Source organism: Cervus elaphus, chromosome 3, assembly GCF_910594005.1.
Source record: "Cervus elaphus chromosome 3, mCerEla1.1, whole genome shotgun sequence".
NCBI classification, from domain to species: domain Eukaryota; kingdom Metazoa; phylum Chordata; class Mammalia; order Artiodactyla; family Cervidae; genus Cervus; species Cervus elaphus.
This window is the reverse complement of record NC_057817.1, coordinates 29,610,388-29,629,177: the sequence shown is the minus strand read 5'-3', so window position 1 is coordinate 29,629,177 and position 18,790 is coordinate 29,610,388. Positions and strand designations below refer to the sequence as shown.

Below are 18,790 nucleotides of genomic sequence, written 5' to 3'. Positions count from 1 at the left end.
GCTTGGGGAGGACAGAGACCCAACCATGCAGACCCTTGGTGTGCACTCCCTTCCTCCCTTTTGTCAGGGGAAGTTTTTAATTAATGGTGTGTAATCTGATCTGGCCCTTCTCCCTGCTGAGTGCTGCCTTCAATCAGCGGAGCCATCTGCAATTGCAATTCATAATTCTCCCGAAAGGGAGGGGGGCCTGGGACGGGTGCCTTGGTGATTAATACAATTAGCCTTTTATGTTGATGATTGTCTTAGCAGGAGCAGATGATGCCAGCGCAGAGCCTAGGCTGTCGCATCCCCACTGGCTGGCAGACAGCCCCTCTCCATTCCCCACCCCCATCGCCTCCCCTGGGTTTAAAGAGGACACAGGTCTAATCTGGGACCACGCTGCACAGTGGGGGGGCTCCACAGAGGGAGCTCCTGGGACTGAGAGGAGAGGAACAAGACAACTATCCAGAGACGTCCACTTTCCAAAGAAAAACACTTGGACCTAAAGGATTCTGTGCATCAAGATTTTTGTTTTTGTTTCTTAAATAGTAAAGACCATATAAAGATAGAATAGGGGTTGAAAGGGTTGAAAGTTTAAACGCGGGCTCAGCTGCATGGAATCTGGCAAGTTACTTCAGGATCCTGAGCCTTAGTTTCCTCATTTGGAAAACAGGGTCTGTTCCTAAGGGGCTGGAAGAACCCAACAGGGCCTGACACACATAGCTCATTCAGTGGTGGTTTTCAGCATCATCGAGGTAGACTGCCATGCTCTCTGCCGAAAAGTTCAGCTGTTTCTCCTGCAGTTTTTAACATGACCAGGCTATTACTAAAGAAGGGATCACTTCCTTCCCATACACAAGGCTGAGCTTGAATAAAGGAGACAGTGAGGGAATCTGTGTGGAGACAGAGAGGGAGTGTGTGTGTGTGTGTGTGTGTTGGGGGACAATGGGGAGGCAGTGAGGAGGATCCCAGAAGAGGAGTCAAAAATCAAACCTAAGAAAGAGAAGTAAGGCCTACCTCAGAACACAGTGGTGAAGCATTTGGAGGGACTGCGGTTTGGGGGAGATTCAATGAAGCAAAGGAGGCTGGGTGGATATAAAGCGGTGAAAAGAGCAGGGCTTTGAGCACCTGGAATCTCAGATGAAAGTAAACAAAAGGGAAGCAGCTAACAGAGTTGAAGGTTTAAGAGGCAGCATAGATCAAAATCTATGATCTTTAATCTATAATGAGGTCAAGTGATCTGGAACAAGCTAATTGGGGTTTTGATGGGAGACTGCTGGGTCAGGAGAGGTGATCAGCTCAGCCCCTCTGGGCTCACAGCGCAGTTCTCCAGGACCTGGAACAGGAAGAGAGCTCCCAGCAAGAGAGGTGTTAACCGACAGCCAACGCCAGGCCCCTGGAATGTCAGGGGGAGGACGCGGAGGGACGGAGGGAGGGGAGAGGTTAGGGCTAATCAAGAGGAAGCTTCCGGCCAAGAGGTCACCACTCGGGCAGCTGGGGCAGGGGGTCTGCAGAGCTAAGCTCTGTAATCACTTCTCAGGGGGGAGCAGCTACACTGAGGAGCAGTCACATATTTAGCAAAAGCTGAAGAGGGGAGGCATGGATAGTGAAGGGGGGTTATGAGACTGGGGAGCCCAAAGGCACTAATTAATAGGCTGCAGTTAAAGGGCAGAAAAGCAGGGAATGGAAATTTTTCAGAGCTCTGATTAAGTCAGATAAAGAGTCAGTTTCTGCCGGAGCTGGGGGTGGAAGACGCCAGAGACAGAGACCAACAACTCCCCTGCACCCCCGCGGACAGATGGAACAAGGCTCAGGCAGGCCGGGGCCCAGCCCCGGGTCAGAAGAGAAAACAGGACAGCAGTCCAGGACAGTGACCAGTTACAGAGCACCAACCCAGAGGTCCTTCCCCAGCCCTGTTGATGCTTCCAGGCCTCTTGAGCTGCCAGGTTCATCCTGAGACCCAGCTTTCAAGTCATCAGCTCCGGGTGCTCTGAAGCTTCCAGCTCCTCCCTCCTCTAAAGTTCCACAGCACTCTGCACCCACCTCCGTCCTGGCACTGAACACATCTCTTCATAGTTTTGGGAACACCTCTCTCTACCCAAGCAAGAAGACTTTCTTAAGCAAAATTATATTTTTAGTCTCATCTCCAGGCAACAGGTTCCTTAACTTGACCATCTGTCCCCTTTTTTTGTCGGTGCCCATAACATGGCCTTCCAGTTTCCAGCAAGGAAAGTGAAAGTGTTAGTCGCTCAGTCACGTCAAACTCTTTACAACCAGGCTCCTCTGTCCATGGGATTCTCCAGGCAAGAATACTGGAGTGGGCTGCCATGTCCTTCTCCAGGGAATGTTCCCAGGGATCAACCCCAAATCTCCTGCATTGCAGGTGGATCTTCACCGTCTGAGCCACCAAGGAAGCCCCACTTCCGCAAGGAGGAAAGACCTCTGGCATTCTAGATTTGGTGAGCCAACTGGACAAAGGATTGCACAGATTATCTAACACCTCCGTGTAAAGAACCTTGGATGTTTCAATGCTGTACTGTGATTTCAGAACTCTATCAGGACGTGTTGTTATATCATGGCCAGAGCCTCATTGATCCACAATGCCTTCTTTTCCTCTTCTCCAACTCAGGGGTCACATGTAAGGGTTCTGGGGGTCATGACTGGGGCAGATTTTGATTCTCTTCTACATATTTCTTGTCTGCTTCTTCATACCAGTTGTCCTGGGGCTAAGCCTTGTTTTTCCTACACTGCAACTGCCCTCAGACCTGGGGAAACTCCTCGTTTTAACCTCTCTCTGATCACAGCTAAGTAGAACGTTCCCTTGCCTCCACGTTGGGGCTAGCCAACAGCCTACCTCTCATGAACAGCTAATATTTCCAAGCCAAACAATCTGGATGATAAGATGCACTGCTACTGTACAAGTCACTGAAGAAAAGCACTGTTATATACCACTGATTATGAGAACCTAATTCTCATTAAATTGTATTTTTAAGTGCATTTTACAGTCAAGGAAATGATCATTTCTCCGTCAAGTCTTGGCTCCTTAACTGAGATTTGGGAATGGAAGGCCCAAGTGGGACTGCATCGCAGGGCTCAAGTCTTCTTCCTTAGATAACACTCACTGCCCTCGTATGCACTCAACTCCTCCGTGCATCTGTTGCTATTCCAGCTTTCAAATGCCCAGGCTGCCCCTCGCAGTGAGCATCTCTTCTCCTTCAGCACCAGGGAGTTCACTGAAGAGAACCCCACTTTTTTCACAGATGCAAAACAAAACACAAACCCTGTCAAAGCCAGGACTGCCATTTTTGAGGAGATCATCACCTAGCACTCCGACACCAATTATCCAACCACTTCCCACCCTACAGGGCTACCTGCCCCCGAGCCTCCAGACCAGGGCCCTGAGAAGACGCCGAGATTAGTCATTTCCTCTGAAGCGGGCTAAGACGGCGCCATTAAGCTGCCGACTGCAGGCAGTTCCCGTTAAAGCAAAGCAGCTGGAAAGGGCTTAGCCCTTTAATGCTAGCAGCTGTATCTCCACAGTGTGGCTGCTCTGCTGAGGGGCTGGACTCTGTCCAGAAGCATCAAGCATTTAGCCCCAGTCGATGTATATTAACCTAGGAGGAGAGCAGCCAGCTCCCTGGGAAGAGGGGAGGTGGTTCAGTTAAGCACCTCCACCCCCAGGCTTTGCTTTCCAATGTGGAAGAAAAATCCCAGCCCCTTTGTAGGGCTCGCTCTACTAAAATCTGGACAAACGGTATCATCTCACAGGCAGAAAGAGCTTTTCTCACAGGTAGCAAGAACTCCATTTTTAAAACTCACCTAAGGACAGAGCCACTTATTAGGTTTTTTGTTTTGTTTTTAACATTTGGCTGCATTGGGTCTTAGTGGTGACTTGCGGGCTTAGTTGGCCCTGTGGCCTATGGGCTCTTAGTTCCCTGACTGGGAATCAAACCCACGCCCCTCTGCATTGGGAGAATGAAGGCTTAACCACTGGACCACCAGGGAAGTCCCTCCACTTGTTAGTTTTGACAAGACTTTAAGGCCACTAACCAGGCACTCATTCTCCTTTGGCCTTATTTTTTTCCCTCTCAAGTCTCAAGTATTCTTTGGATCCCAGGTGTGCATTTGTGTGAACACAACGAATGGGCTTCTTCTTTTCCAAGAGCCCCGGGCTCTGGGGGTGATGAGGGAGAAAGCTGAACAGCCCTCAGAAAGCCCTGGCACAGAGCTGGCTGCTGAAGAGAGATCACTTGAAGACTTCTTACTCAAAGCCAGATGGTGAACATGAGACGGGGTGAGAGCTAATGCCACTCAGGGGAAAGCCAATAAGCTAATCCGCTGACTCGTCTCTAGAAGCAGGCTGATGGCTTTGGCTCAGAGACTTGCCTGATCTTAGCTCTGAGCTTCGGAACACACAAGATGCACATGGGTGGCCTGGGAACAGACTCCCACCAGGACAACCTTAAGCTCATCCTCCACCAGCCCATCCTCTCTTTCCACACAGAAGACAGCACCAGACCACCAAGCCCAGGTCCTCCAACCTACCCAACAACCCAACATTAAGGAATATTCTCCAGTCCCAATGCTTTTCTCAGTGGTCTGGGTCTTCCTGCTCTTTCTGGGTCATCTGTCGAGAGGGTATAGGCATGTCCACATACAGCCAGCCCTGAGTCAAATTATTTACATACTTAAAAATATATTATAGGCACCATGATGCTAAGGAAGTCTGAAGTAGCAAACACCACAGCTAACCTCCAGAGCAGGAGCTGTAATCTCCAGGTTCTAATCCCAGCTAAACTACAATTTATGAGAATTTGCGTCAAATTACTTCACTGAGTTTGTCATCAATTGGGATCACACCACCTATTCCACCACCACACATGGGTGTGGTGGGGTCAAATATGTTAAATGGAAGCACCCTGTATATTGTAAGTCACCACATTACATTTCCTAGAGGCTTTGTGGAGAATCAGTTCTTAATTCCATCTTCATTGATGACCAGAGAAGATATTAACTGGCAAGTGCTTTATTAGAAGTCTAAACATCCATTTACATGTGTCTAAGCCCAACACACATATGGTGTCCAACTGTGTGAGATGAAAGTGTAATGCTGTATAAAAACAGTGAGACTAAATGAAGGCTGGCAAGAGTTACAGAGAGAGAAGGTATACAAAAGGGAAGATTCCTGCTTCCAACTCTGTGTCCCTGAAAAGTGGCCTCCTTTCCCATCCCACACGACTGCAGAGGACAAGGCTCCCACACACTGCAAGGTTATTCCTGGTGACGTCAAGCTGTCTTCAGCCTGACTTCGTGAATAGAAACCATCAACAAATATAGACTCCGAAAATAAGAATCTCACTAATCACCCAAGTTAAGGACCTCTTGGTCTGGGGCCTTTCACTTATTTACAAAATATACCAGCTACAGGGAGATTTTATTTTTTAATTACTAAATTCTTAGGTGAAGTGGCCACTCTCCAAACCCTGTTTATACTAACAGCACAATGACTAACATGCCCTGGCTCTGCAGGCTTAAAAGCTTTTCGCACCAGTGGCTGAAGCTTGAGTCACGACCGAGATTATCATTAAAGCACACGGATCAAGAACCTACTGTGTGAGCTGCCCGAACTTGAACTCTGCACCTGCCACCCTTGCTTCTCAGGTCTGGACACCACAGCAGCTCTTTCCCCACCCCTGCCGAGAATCTAAGAAAAGGTGACACATGATCAAGCAGACTGCTCAGTATTCCAGGCACAGCCCTGGGTCGCCCCAACACTTCCCAATAGGAAACCACATACTGGATGTGTCTACCTATCCGAAGGCTGAGGTGGGCAGAGGCCCTACTATAACCAAAAACAGCAAGCCTGGGATCTCTGCTCTCAGCACTCCACAGCGCTCCTCGTCACTCTGTGCCACTCGGCAACTGAAGCACGAATTTAGGAACTCAAGATCCCTTTCAATGCCACAGGGTCAGTTCATAGCCAAAAATGACTGTTTTCCCACAGTTAACTCAACTGGGCATCCTACAGTCTTCTGATGGAAACTCAAGATGCCTTCTTGCCCTCTATTTCTGCAAGCAAAGAACTCACCTTCTTAAGGAAGGAAAAAAATCATTAAATATCCAGTAATAAACACCAACTGTTGCTCCTAAATCGAACATGTAATGCTTGCCCAGTTAAATAAACATCAAACTCAGGAGCCTTACACAGATGGATGGAGATGAATGGATTTAAAGATGTAAATATTCTGGCTATTAGCAAGTGGGCTAATAAAGCCAAACTGCATAAATACAGAGTAAGAGGCAACGTCAGAAAGGGTTAGGAGCAGGAGGTGGGGGTGACACCTATTCCCAAGCCCCTGCCATAGATCTCACATCAAGGGAGTTCAATTTAATTAAGAAAGCCCTCAAAAGTCAAGCTGTTCCACATGAAGCACTGTTAAAGAAGTTGAAGGTTGGTGCATATTTCCCTCTGCTAATATCAGAATTATTTTCATGGCTAAGGTCTCTTGGCCTAGCCCAGAAACCAAGCAACTGGCTGCCAACATTTGACACACAGGACCATTTCCTTTTTCGTTAATGGGCCATCAGTTCCTGCATAGGGTCTTCTTTTGCCTTCACTCACATTATACAATCCATTTGCTTCCTCCACATTAGTGACTTAAAATGTACCTGGGGAGATACTACAGAACAGCAAATATGGAGACAGGCCAACACTAAGCTTGCAGAGAAATAAGAAAGGAGACAGCATTTAGGATAAAGTTTAAAAAAAAAAATCCTAAAAGGCACACGTGTGTGTGTGTGTGTGTGTAAAGGGGGAAAGGGGAGAGGGGACCCATCCTCTGTCAATTTGCTGAGGCAGATGGGCCCTGCTGCGACAGCTACCACCTCCTGGGAAAAAAGCCAGTAGGTTGCCTCCTCTCTCCACGGTTACATATTAAGCCTGCAACTGTTTACGTTCAATTTCAGATACATTCTGTTCACCAGCTTCAGAGTTCCAAGGGCAGGTGCCCTCCCTTAATCATCCCAGCTCACTCCAGAGGCACTTCCAGCAGTGATGGGTGTTCCAGGCAGTCAGCCAGACAGTCATTTGGGTTTTTCTTTCTTTTCCCTGCACCATTCTGGTCCTTAAAGACTTGTTTAGAAAGTTTGGTTTTTGTTTAAAGTAGTTTCTTCAAACAAGGGGTTAAGAGTCAGGACAAACCCAGGACTTCAGTTTGGACGATGAAAGAGACTGAAACAAAAAAAAAAAAACCAAAAAAAAAAATTCCAATGTTTTATTGGGGAATTAAATAGTGTGATGTTTGGATTGATATCATGAAATCCTCTGCCTGGAAAAAAAAAAAAAAATTCCAATGTTTTATTGGGGAATTAAATAGTGTGATGTTTGGATTGATATCATGAAATCCTCTGCCTGGAAAAAAAAAAAAAAAGAAAGAGACTGAAACAGAAACAAACTCCTGGTGATGGTGAAGCTGGGAGGTGGTGAGGGGGGAGGGGAGAAATGAATGATAGACTTAGGACACTTTCGGGGAAATATATTTTCTTTAAATAGGCATTGAAGGTTATCTTCCAGACAAGAAAATCAATCTCACATTCATTTTGAAAAAACTATTTACTTTTTTCCAAATATTATTCCAAATATATGTTTTACAGGCCACTATGGGTCAGAAACATTCTATAGAAGGAAGCATTTTGATAGGCTTTGTAAATAATTTTAATAGAAGAAAAAGCTCCTATTTATCTAGATGTGGCTATGCTCCATAGGAAGATTTCAGCATCCAAAGTGCAAAGACAAAATGACTGTGGCTTTTCTTGCCACTCAAAATATTGACAATCTTCCCTTACAGCCTACTCTTGTTAGTTGGGTGTTAAACAGACGGTACACTGACCTTTAGAAGGAGAGCTCCAATGGACAAGGGGGTGGGGGGGTGTTAAGCATCAGAATGAATTCAACTTAAGAATAAACTGGCTTTGACCCCAACCAAACCCAATGTCCCATCGGAGGCCCATTAGAAATAAATATAAATTGTAGTATAACTTTTACAAGGTTGTGCCACTTAACACTATTAAACCTAATCAAACCAAATTAAAGCCAAGCACACTCCCATTACTAGTTCAGTACTCCCCATATCCCAGTTCTATGAAGGCTCCATTGTTACAGCTCACCTCCTAACAGGGGAAGGGGAATTTCCAAGTTCTCAAAGGAGCCATCCTAAATTCTCTGCCCAAACCTTTCTTTACGCTGCTCCCCCATTTCCCACCCCAAGACAAGTCATTCTTATCAAAGAGGCAGGGGCTTCTACCACTAGTCTCATGGAAATTACACCAGAGAAATGTCATTACATGAGGGAGTTTGGCTTTAAGCCAAAGGGATGTACCTCCCAGCCTGCAAAAGAATCACAATGAATTTCATACCCCTGTAAAGATCTCCCATCTAAGAGCTCCCAAAGACAGCACAAGGTGTTGATATTACATTACTTGAGGAGAAAGAGAAGGAGATATATATAGTTTTCATAAAACCCCCATGCACAATTAAACTTGATTAAAAGCCTGGAGAATGCTAAAAGTAGTAATGAGGCTGCAGAGTAGAGTACAGGTGCGCTCTTCCTCACAGTCAATAAATGCTGTCAAGTAACAGGAGACACGACTTCACTTGAGCATTGGAGAAGCAAAAAAGTTGCCTTGTCGTCCTAGGTTGGTGGCAGACTTGCTTTTGCTCCCAAATCTAAAGAAAAAGAAAATGAACTGGAAAAGTACTCTATAAAAAATGATAAATAAACAACTATAACATTACTTGACAATCACCTAAAGTAGGAAACCCTCCACGACTACTCTGTAGGCCGCTCTCTATCACCTGAGATGAGGGAGGGAAGTACTAAAGACCTTCAGACCCTTTCAAAAAGGGTATCCTTACAGCTTTTAATGTTGAGCTGCTAGCTAAGATCTAATTCAATTTTTCTTTCAATAAGCTTCAGCATGATGGGGAAGATGTCCAAGGAAGTGACCATTTCCTATTTCCTGAGCCAACCAATTCTACATACCTGGGAGTGTTCTTGGTGAGGGTGGAGCGGACTCTCTGCGACAGGGAGCTGGATGAAGGAGTCTTGAGGAGCTGATGCTCAGGAGTCGTCACAGGCCCCAGTAAACTCACTTCAATCAAAGGTAAGACGTATTTTTAAAGGAGGCGGGGCGGGGAAGAAAGCATTCTCGTAAGGCAACTAGTATTAAGCTACAGATCCTGTGAGACACTTAAGAGCTAAGTCCGGAGACCTAGCAAAGTCCCGGGGGTCATTTTTGTCATCATTTTATAGCACACCAGTATATTTTTTTGAACTATGCAAGCGATGCTCAATGAGTAGCTAACATTCATTTTCTGATTTAAGCCATTCTCAAACTCCAAACTTCACAAATCTAGCATCTATTTGATTGTTCCTGTACTAGAAAAAATAATATACTTCCTTAAAAAGCAACTTGTAATAATAAAAGAACAGGTCTCCAATGCCAGTGAAGTTGGAATGAAACCAGTCTCATATACTTTTGGTGGCAATACAAATTGGCAAAAGCCTTTAAGAAATCAAGTTGGTAAAGCCTACCAAGAAACAGAAATGTTTAAAACCTTTATTTCAATTCAGTAATTCCCACTCCAAGGAATTTACCATTAGGAAAAATAAAAAGGCATATACATATGTTGATGGCATCAGTATATGTAATTATGAAAAACTGAAAAATAAAATCAGTACCAAATATAGCATATTTAAATAAATTAGTTTACAACCATAAAAATGATAAATAAGATCATACAGTAACAGAGAAAGTTCTCACAAAATGCTAAATGAAATAAGAACTAATTATATCTAAATTATTATATCTATATTTATTTAAAATATCCATATGGGTAAAGAAAGGAGAACATGGAAAAGTGAAAAAAAGTTAGGATGGTAGAACTGTATAGCTTTTTCTTTAATGTTAGAATTCTCAAAAATATTTTAATTTTACTAAAGAATATGTATTTCAAATGGCTCTAGCAAAGGGAAGGAGAGGGCACCCAGCCAAAAACCAGAGAGGGAGTCAGGCCCTTTAAGAAGCACGACTTAGGCCTTACCTTTAACATCTGGGGTCTGTGGTGTTGAGAAGGCATTTGAGTTTTCAATGACATGCATGGGGTCAATGTTTTCTTGTTCTACCATCATGAACTGACTCCAGTATTCCAGCGGTAGTGAAAGCAGGCGCTCTACCACCTAAAAGCCACCCAACATGTTAGCAAACTATCAACGCTCAGGCCTTACCTCTCATCAATCTGTCCTGTTTTGTTGTATGAGTTCATACAACGTAACATGCCCACTTACCTTGGGCTGACGCTTGGTGTCCTGTAACATTGTCACTGGATCTGGATTGGGTACAGCATGGGCAACTATTGTAGGGCCAAAAACTTTAGCCAGATTGGCAACATCCATTTTAGTGTTTGGGCTCTGAGCCACTCTATGTAAAAGAGCATTAGGTTAGAAGACTTGTCCTTCTGCTTAAAAGTAGACCAAAAAAAAAAAAAAAGTAGACCAAAATATAAGATCTACAGAAAATAATTCACCCTTCACGTTCTTCCCTAACATCCAACCCCCATTCTCTTCCATGTAGCAAACTCTCCAGACTCACAGAGACAAATCTCTGCTCTACTCACCTCTGCAAGTGAATCATGAGGAAAGCTAATGTGTCTCTGTTGGCCTGGGGCAGCTCACCAACAGCCTGGTACATGGCTGCTATGCTGTTGTCCTCATCTGTGATTTCTGTAAATGAAAAGAAAGCACCAAGAGGCCTAGAATTCTTTCCCTTGACAAGAGGTTTTCAAGCTATCGACCACAAAGTCTCATCTATACAGTAAGCTTCTGAAACTTCTGATTAGGTTCATGACTGCATCAGTCTCTAGTTTCATTAACAAGTAGGATACTGGCCAACAGCTCAATATTAGAAATCAGAACTTTAAAAAAAAACAGCTCTTGCAGTTAGGGAGAGCAGCTGGAAACTCATGTTTCCAGGCAGGCAGACGTATAACTGCAGTTTACAACTATTAAGAAGGTACTCGTTCACAAAACATGTTAAGAGCCTACCAGGTGCCAGGCACTGTTCTAAGTGCGCAGCATCAAGCAGAACCAAACAAAAGCCCTTGCCCCATGCTCCTGGAGGAGTCACTCAGAAAGCAAATACCTATCAGGCAGTGATACATATAATAATAAGGCAGGCAAGAAACTAGAAAGTAATGGGAGATGTTCTTTCTGACCAGCTGGTCAGGTGTTTCTATGGACAAGCTATCCAACAAGAAACCTGAAAGAAACAAAGGAGCAAATCCTGCAACTATCACTCCAGGTTGAGACAACAAGTATGATGGCCTCTAATCGAGTTGGGAGTAAGCTCGGTTATGGTCTAGGAATTGCAAGAATTTCAGTGTAACTGGAAAAGAAAGAAGGCAGGCATGTTGATGGAAATAATATTGGAGACATAACCAGGGCCAAATCATGTGGGGTCTTTGGGGCCTGTTAAGGACTGTGGATTTTATTCTGAGACTTATGAGAGGCTTATGGGAGATACTGAAGAAAGGAGGGATATCATCCAATTTAAATTCTGAAAGGACCCCTCTAGCTACTGTGTGAAGGTTATACTGTAGAGGGCAAGAGTAGAAATAGGAAAACCAGTAGGGTCTTACAGCACTCCAGGGTAAGAGAGGTCAAGACAGCAGTAGGAATTGACCAAATTTAAGATATATTTACAAAGCTTCTGCTGATGAGATGTGCCAATGGATTAAACGTAGGACGTGAGGTAAAGAAATCAAGGAAGGCTCAAGTTTAAAAGGACAACCTAAAACTTGACCAAAAAAACAACAGAAAGTACAACAAAAAAAACCTGTTAGGGATCCTATACAGTTCAGACAGGAAGAGCACAGGGAACATGGAATAGTTATTCATCCATCAAAGTATCTGAGGCATCTACTGTGCTTCAGGCACTGTACCAGGCAAGGGACAAAACAGGAAACAGAAGAGTCAGAAACTCCTGCCCCCATGGGACTCACATTTAAGTATTAAGATCTGGCCCACCTGCTGCATCCATAAAGGTCTTGTTTAGCCGAAAGGTCAGAAGGGGTTCTTTGAGGTTTCGAAGGAAGTCTTTCAGGAGGCTACAGATAGCATGGATGTCATCCACTTTGCTGAGGAGGGGTACAGTTTTCACTCTGAGGAACTTCTCTTTCAGCTCTTTTACTGTCCGGTCACAGCCTGAGATCCGATACAGGCCTGTCTGTTATCAAGATGACACTTTCAGTTAAAAACCTCTTAATTACTGACGCAAATAACAAACTCACCCTCTCCAAGGGTAGACTCTTACCTCGGTCAGCCCTCTTTGCTCAATCTCATTGACACAGTGGACAACAATTGATGGGATCATTGGAGAAGTCTGGGACACATAATCTGCCAGCATTCCCTGAAAAAGGTGAGTTTAAAGTTATTATTTATACCACTTAGACTAGTAGATGAAGACCAACGGGAAGAGCCATCCCCAGACTAATACTGAGGCTAGGACATCATGCCTACTTTAAAATTCCTCTTCCCAAAGCATAAATAAGACTAGAGCCACTCAATTATTTTTCCTACCTCTACACCAGGACTGATTTATGGTCACATATACCACACTCTCGCATGAACAAGTAATAAGATCACTAGCTACAACTCTACCCCTGCTCCTCTTACAGTCAAGGGCATCAGAAAGAAAGCAATAATGAGATAACAGGTACGGAGTGTAATATAAACTAATTTATTACTCTAAAAAATCTGTTCTATCCTGTAATTATTCTTAGTAAGAAAAATTATATAATACAACTCAGTTGACTATGACACACACCAATCTGTAGGAGAGAACTCCGTGGCTCTATATTACAGAAAATCTGTAAAAAAATTACATGCATGGATAAAAACTCTTAAGATTAAAGAAGGACTTTCCTAGTAGTATGGTGGATAAGAATCCACCTCCAATGCAGGGGACATGGGTTCAATCCCTGGTCTGAGAAGATTCCACATGCCACAGAGCAACTAAGCCCATGCACCACAACTACTGAGACATGGGCCTCAAGTCTGTGCTTCACAACAAAAGCCGCCCGTGTTCCACAACAAAGAGTAGGGCCACTCACTGCCAACTAGAGGAAGCCCTCAAGTAGCAAGAAAACCCAGCACAACCAGAAAAAAAATAAAGATTAAATGGGAATCATGCATTAAAAGAAAAAAAAAAAGATTACAGAAAAGTAATATTTGATTTGCTGGAGGCTGAGTAGCAGCTCAATCATTTTGTTTTGATTCTTGCTAATGTTGCTTCTAATAATAATTTCTTAATGAATTGTATCAAATTTTAGAAATGAATCTAATCTTAATAGCCTAGTATGGAATATCTCTAACATAAGAGAAAGAAGATTCAAAGATGAAATTATATCATGGCTGGGATTTGCTTCAAAGTAATTCACTGAACAGTGTCAGCAGGAGGAGATGGGGGTATTAACAAATCAAAACTGGACATGAGTCAGAGATCATGAAAGTTGAATGATAAGAATCAGAGTTAGTTATACTCATCTCTCTACTTTGGTATATGTTTGAAATTTTACAAAATTAGATGGGATGGGGACGGGAAGGAAAAGAAGAAAAGGAAGTGAAAGGAGGGAAAGGAGAAGGAAAAAGGAGGAAAATAAGGAAAGGAAGGGAAAGAGAAAGGGGAAGGGAGGGGAAGAAAAGGAAGAAGAATTTGGTTTAGAAAGGCTACTAATCAGACAGACAAACCCAAACAGGATTCTTCAAGTTAACATTTTATAATTTATATTCACTATTTGAGGGAGGAAATGTACATGGCATCATTAATTTTTGAAAAAAATGACCATAAGCTTTTAAAGGGCTTCTCTGGTGGCTCAGAGATAAAGAATCCACCTACGATGCAGGAGACGCAGGGTCTATCACTAGGTTGGGAAGATCACCTGGAGGAGGGCATGGCAACCCACTCCAGTATTCTTCCCTGGAGAATCCCCACGGACAAAGGAGCCTGGAAGACCACGGTCCATGGGGTCACAAGGGGTTTAACAGACTGAAGCGACTGAGCACAGAAACTTTTAAAAGCTAACAAAGTCATAACACAGTGAGAACTCCCATAGGTCATACATACTTCTCCAATCTTGACAGGTGTCCCTATCAGGGTAGGAATACAGGGAAGCGGACAGCGGTCCCGACATTCTGTATGAGAGACCACACGACAGTCTCGACACTTCAGAGACAGCTTGCCAAATTTTATTCGCTTTCCACATGGTACACAAGATTCGGGTTTAATAACCTGAGGATGAAACAGGGAATGGTATGAATTAGAACATTTATCATCAATCAACACTTACTAAGCACTCAGCATGTGCCCAACAGCTTTCTCATCCCTTTACACACATTTTTTTACTTGTGTAGTTCTCACAATAATCCTATAGGTTTTTTTTTTTAGATAAGGAAACAAGCAAGAAGAGGCTAAGTAATTTGCATAAGGGCATCCAGTTGGAAGGGATCACCATACACTAGTGGAAAGAATTTGTTGGCAAGGAGTCAGAAAACCTCTGTGTTAAACTTTGCTACTTACTGTCCTGTGGCTCAAACAAGTCAGTTAATGCCTCTGTGCCCCTGTCAGCTTGCTTGGATTTTTACCAGAAATCAAATGGGACAAAGTTAAGATGTGCCATATTCAAGCATGAACTGTAAATACACATCACGATAAAGCAAAAACTGCTTCTGAAAAGTTGCTTTCTTTTAATATCACTCACAGAATGGAAAGATACACACCCTCTATTACCCTGGAGAGTAGGATGAGAAGGAGGAAGGAAATTTGACATTTAACTTTACAACACTAAATATTTAAATTTGTGATTAGCAAATATTACGCCCACCATTGAAAAATTAGATGTGTCCCAGAGCAGCAGCAACCCCAGTTTTACCGTCTTAGAGACGAAGTCGTGCAGGCGCATCCCCCCATTGCTTTGTGGAGTGCTGGAGCCGTCTGTTTCGGTTTTTGGCTCCGGCTGCCTGCTGCTCAATGTGGAGTCACTGTTCCAAGGCTGTAAAGTACCTAGAAAACAGACAACTCCAAGCTTTGTGTCTTAGCTATTTTGTTCCTTCTGAATTTTTTTTGCCGCACCTTGAGGCTTGTGAGATCTTAGTTCCTCAACCAGGGACTGACCCCAAGGTCCTTGGCAGTGACGGTGTAAAGTCCTAACCACTGGACCGCCAGGTAATTCTCCCTTCTGAATTTTAACTTCAATTCTGATATAACTGGTAGGGACTTTCCTGGCGGTCCAGTGATTAAGAATCTGCCTTCCAGTGCTGGGGGACATGGATAGGAAACATGTCTTCCATGTTGGGAAACATCCCACAAGCTGCAGGGGAACTAAACAGCCTGTGAGCCACAACCAAAGAAACCTACATGCTACAACAAAGATCCTGAGTGCCGCAACAAAGATTCGACACAGCCAAATATACAATATAATTAGTAGATAATCAGGAATCTATAACACCACCCAGAAGTGAACTATGCAAAACAGTTTCCAGAGAGACAAGTTACACACCAGTGGTGTAGGTCAGGCTAGCAAGCCACAGCAGGGCATGACAAAAACAGAGCTCTGTCTCTCAGTAAGCAACAGTAAACTACCCAAAACATCCAGCCCCTGCCTCATGAGGGTTCTAAGAAACCAGTTCTCCCTGGATTTTACCAGCTGTTTTTACACAGGCAATTCAGAAACAAACCCAGCGGACCTGTTTTCCTTCGGCTCCGGGTCCAATATGGCACAGTTTCGATAGTGGACACAGCCTCAATGGGCCCGCCATCATTGGGAACAGTCACTGTAGTTTTTGCTACTATGGATTCATTTCCCTGAAACAAAGGCAGTAATGAGGGAAGGATAAATCTAATTTCCCTTCAACTATAGGTGGTTTGGAGTAGTTAAAAAATTCCTGAGTCTTAGCAAGGGCTTAAGTCCCCAGCCCTAAATACTCTTAAAGTTGGAATCTAATATTTTCAAATAAAAATACAGGTCACAGAGGTGTACATACAAGTAACTGAGAACAAACATGAAGCTGAAGTTGTTTACTATTCTATTCACATGGATAATAAGGATCCTAGTACAGAAAAAAACTTTCACCAAACATCTCTTTCAAAATAATACTGCAATGTTGACTTGGGATTTTTTTATGCTTGGGGCCACTGCACTTTGCTACGTTCAAGACCACAATTCTCTCAGCGTAGTTATTCTTACCTGGTCTGCGGTGGAGCCAATGGAACGCGTTTTCTTTACAGGTCCAGGGGGACCGTCAACAAACTGTCGGCTATTCGAGCGCTAGAAATGGGGCAAAAACCAAGAACTTTAGTGCCAGATAGGAGATGTGAAGCACAAAAAATAAAATTATTCCATTAGACAACTTGGATGCAAGTCCTAGGTACCAGAGCTGCAGGAAATAACAAACAATGTGCACTCTCTCACAGCCTATTTCCACAAAAAGGCCCTCAGTGCCCTAGAAGAACAAGCAAACTTTGGAAAAATTTAGATGGCAGCACCAGAAAAAGTAGAGTGTAATCCTATCTAAGGACATGAAGTCCTAGAAACATATTAAGGACCCTAAACAAGTACAGATAGATCTCTGTATATCCCATTATACACACATTTCATCTGAAACTTATATTAGAGCACAAAAATTCTGCATAAAAATTCATATGACATCTCAAAACAAACTTAAATAGATCCTTTTCCTCTCCATGAATGAACTGAAATCAGCTCAGAATAGTGAAACAGGCAGGACAGGATTCCGTCCTGAGTTTACTACCTCAGGGAACATCAATACTGCCCCCGCCCCCAACATAGATTCACTTGTAATATGTGTTTAACACCAGATAGAGCAACATGTCAGGAATGCAGCACAACGGCAACATTTCCAGAGGAAACTCTTTTATTGCTACTAAGTAAAAACAGACACACATACACAAACCCAAAAGTAAACAAAACCATACATACCCTCTTTTCTCTCTTCTTCAGTTTAAAAGTCTTTACCAAAGAAGAATCCCAATCCTGTTGACAATTATACTGTATTAATTTCCTTCTTTGGTTAGGCCTCCCCTAAACCCTATGCAAATACATTTACAGACAATTTTAAAAACCTCCTGAGTCAGAATATCTAATTCACAATTCTCAAATGTTATAGCCATAGTGCTATGGTAAGTGAACATGCCTTCTTTCCAAAATTGAAGCTATTATAATAGAATCAGGAATCAATACCACAGAGGCAAGAAAAGGTTAAAGAATCAACTTCCGTCGTGATTATCTTCAGCACCTGGTCCTTTGTTTCTGATTATTTTTGTAATTAGTTTTAGAACTCAGAGAATGGTGGGCACTGTACTAATGGTTTAGATGTGATCCTTGCTCATAAGGGACTGCTACCATCTAATTCGATGTTCTGTACAATGCAGCCACTTTAAAAGTTATAGTTTAGGATTCACATCTCTCAATCATACCTCCTCCTTGGGCCCTAAAGAGTCATTCATTTGTCTTTCACTGTGGTCTAGTTTCACTTCACTCACTTTAACCATCTGCATTCATCTTTAGTAGCTACCTATGACCTCCTGACCCTGATAATCCCTGAAAACACAAAACCCCTAAACAGTTGTATATATTATAGCTTAGCTAAATAAATTTAACCTTTCCAATTTATGGTCAAGTAATTTAGCTACTGGTTGTTTGATTCAGCTTCAGTTACAACAGATATTACACCATAGGTTTAGCTCTAAAATCAGCTAGAAATATATCCTAGTTTTATTACAAATCCCAAACTGTGTCATTCCTTATTCCAAAAAGGTAATACCTAATATTAATATCTACAAAAGAGCAATTACTGCCCTAGTCAAACTCTGAATTTGGACAGAAAACTCCAAGCCTATGTAACAGGTAGTTGTCATTTGTTTTGCTATCATCAAATGACCAACTACCAATAACCCCCTGATTTATTGTTTTGTTTGCTAGCTTTCCACCAGTCAAATAGGAACGCTACACAAACCAATAAGCTGCCAGTCTCTGGAACAAAGACTGAATATCAGGGTATGACCTTTTATGCAGAAACACCACCATACATTACAAGAAGGGTGCTGCCCCACAACAGCAGGGTAACAAAGAGCTCAGACAGGTGAACCACTGCTCATTGAGGCATTACCTAGTACCTGGAAACTTTCATCAGCCTTTGGGCTGAAGTTCCAAGGCACTGGTTTCCTTCTAATTGTGAAGTATGACTAAGTTATCCTAAGAACCAATTTAATTTAGAAATAAGGCACACGTCTACTCTCGCCAAGAGCAGCAAATAAAGCCTGCCTGGATAGAGTCTTGATAATTTTTTTTTTCCTAGCTGGGGTTTTAAAAAGTCAAGATGTAATAATCAATTAGTACAGGCAGCTCACAGATTCATTAAATAAATTTAACCTCATGCCAAATCCTAAATTCTATATTCTCACTTCCAAAGTCTAAATATATAAGCCAATCTCTTACAGGCTTGTGTGTATTTATATTTTTAAAAGCTAGTTGGTATCTATAACATATCAACTAATAAAATAGTAATAAGGGAATTTCAGAAGAGAGGACAGAAGAGAGATTCCTGAGGGATCAGGGTTAAGAAAAATAGATAATTCTCAGAAATCAAGTGTTCATTACCAGGGATTCATCGGTCTTGTCAAAGCTGATATCCGATAAAATGGAACCAGATTCATCAATGGTTGACAGTCTAGATGA

The 18,790-nt window shown here is 42.9% G+C and overlaps 2 protein-coding genes across 8 annotated transcripts in view; one reads left to right on the top strand and one right to left on the bottom strand.

Moving 5' to 3' along the window:
* The window catches only part of LOC122682197 (tubulin alpha-1C chain-like), a 1,110,822-nt gene that overhangs the window by 649,738 nt on the left and 442,294 nt on the right, over positions 1–18,790 (top strand). The window lies entirely within an intron of this gene.
* RACGAP1 (Rac GTPase activating protein 1) overlaps positions 7,573–18,790 on the bottom strand; it is a 30,542-nt gene continuing 19,324 nt past the window's right edge. For all 7 annotated transcript variants that reach the window (XM_043884899.1, XM_043884869.1, XM_043884873.1 and 4 more), the window contains exons 5-17: positions 18,713–18,782; positions 17,033–17,086; positions 16,280–16,360; positions 15,780–15,897; positions 14,966–15,096; positions 14,161–14,325; positions 12,349–12,444; positions 12,063–12,261; positions 10,655–10,760; positions 10,326–10,458; positions 10,082–10,217; positions 9,021–9,129; positions 7,573–8,704 (exon numbers count right to left, since the gene is read on the bottom strand). In XM_043884899.1, the coding sequence (XP_043740834.1) occupies positions 8,629–8,704; positions 9,021–9,129; positions 10,082–10,217; positions 10,326–10,458; positions 10,655–10,760; positions 12,063–12,261; positions 12,349–12,444; positions 14,161–14,325; positions 14,966–15,096; positions 15,780–15,897; positions 16,280–16,360; positions 17,033–17,086; positions 18,713–18,782 (1,474 nt within the window). In that variant the 3' untranslated portion in view covers positions 7,573–8,628. The remainder of the gene's footprint in view (positions 8,705–9,020; positions 9,130–10,081; positions 10,218–10,325; positions 10,459–10,654; positions 10,761–12,062; positions 12,262–12,348; positions 12,445–14,160; positions 14,326–14,965; positions 15,097–15,779; positions 15,898–16,279; positions 16,361–17,032; positions 17,087–18,712; positions 18,783–18,790) is intronic.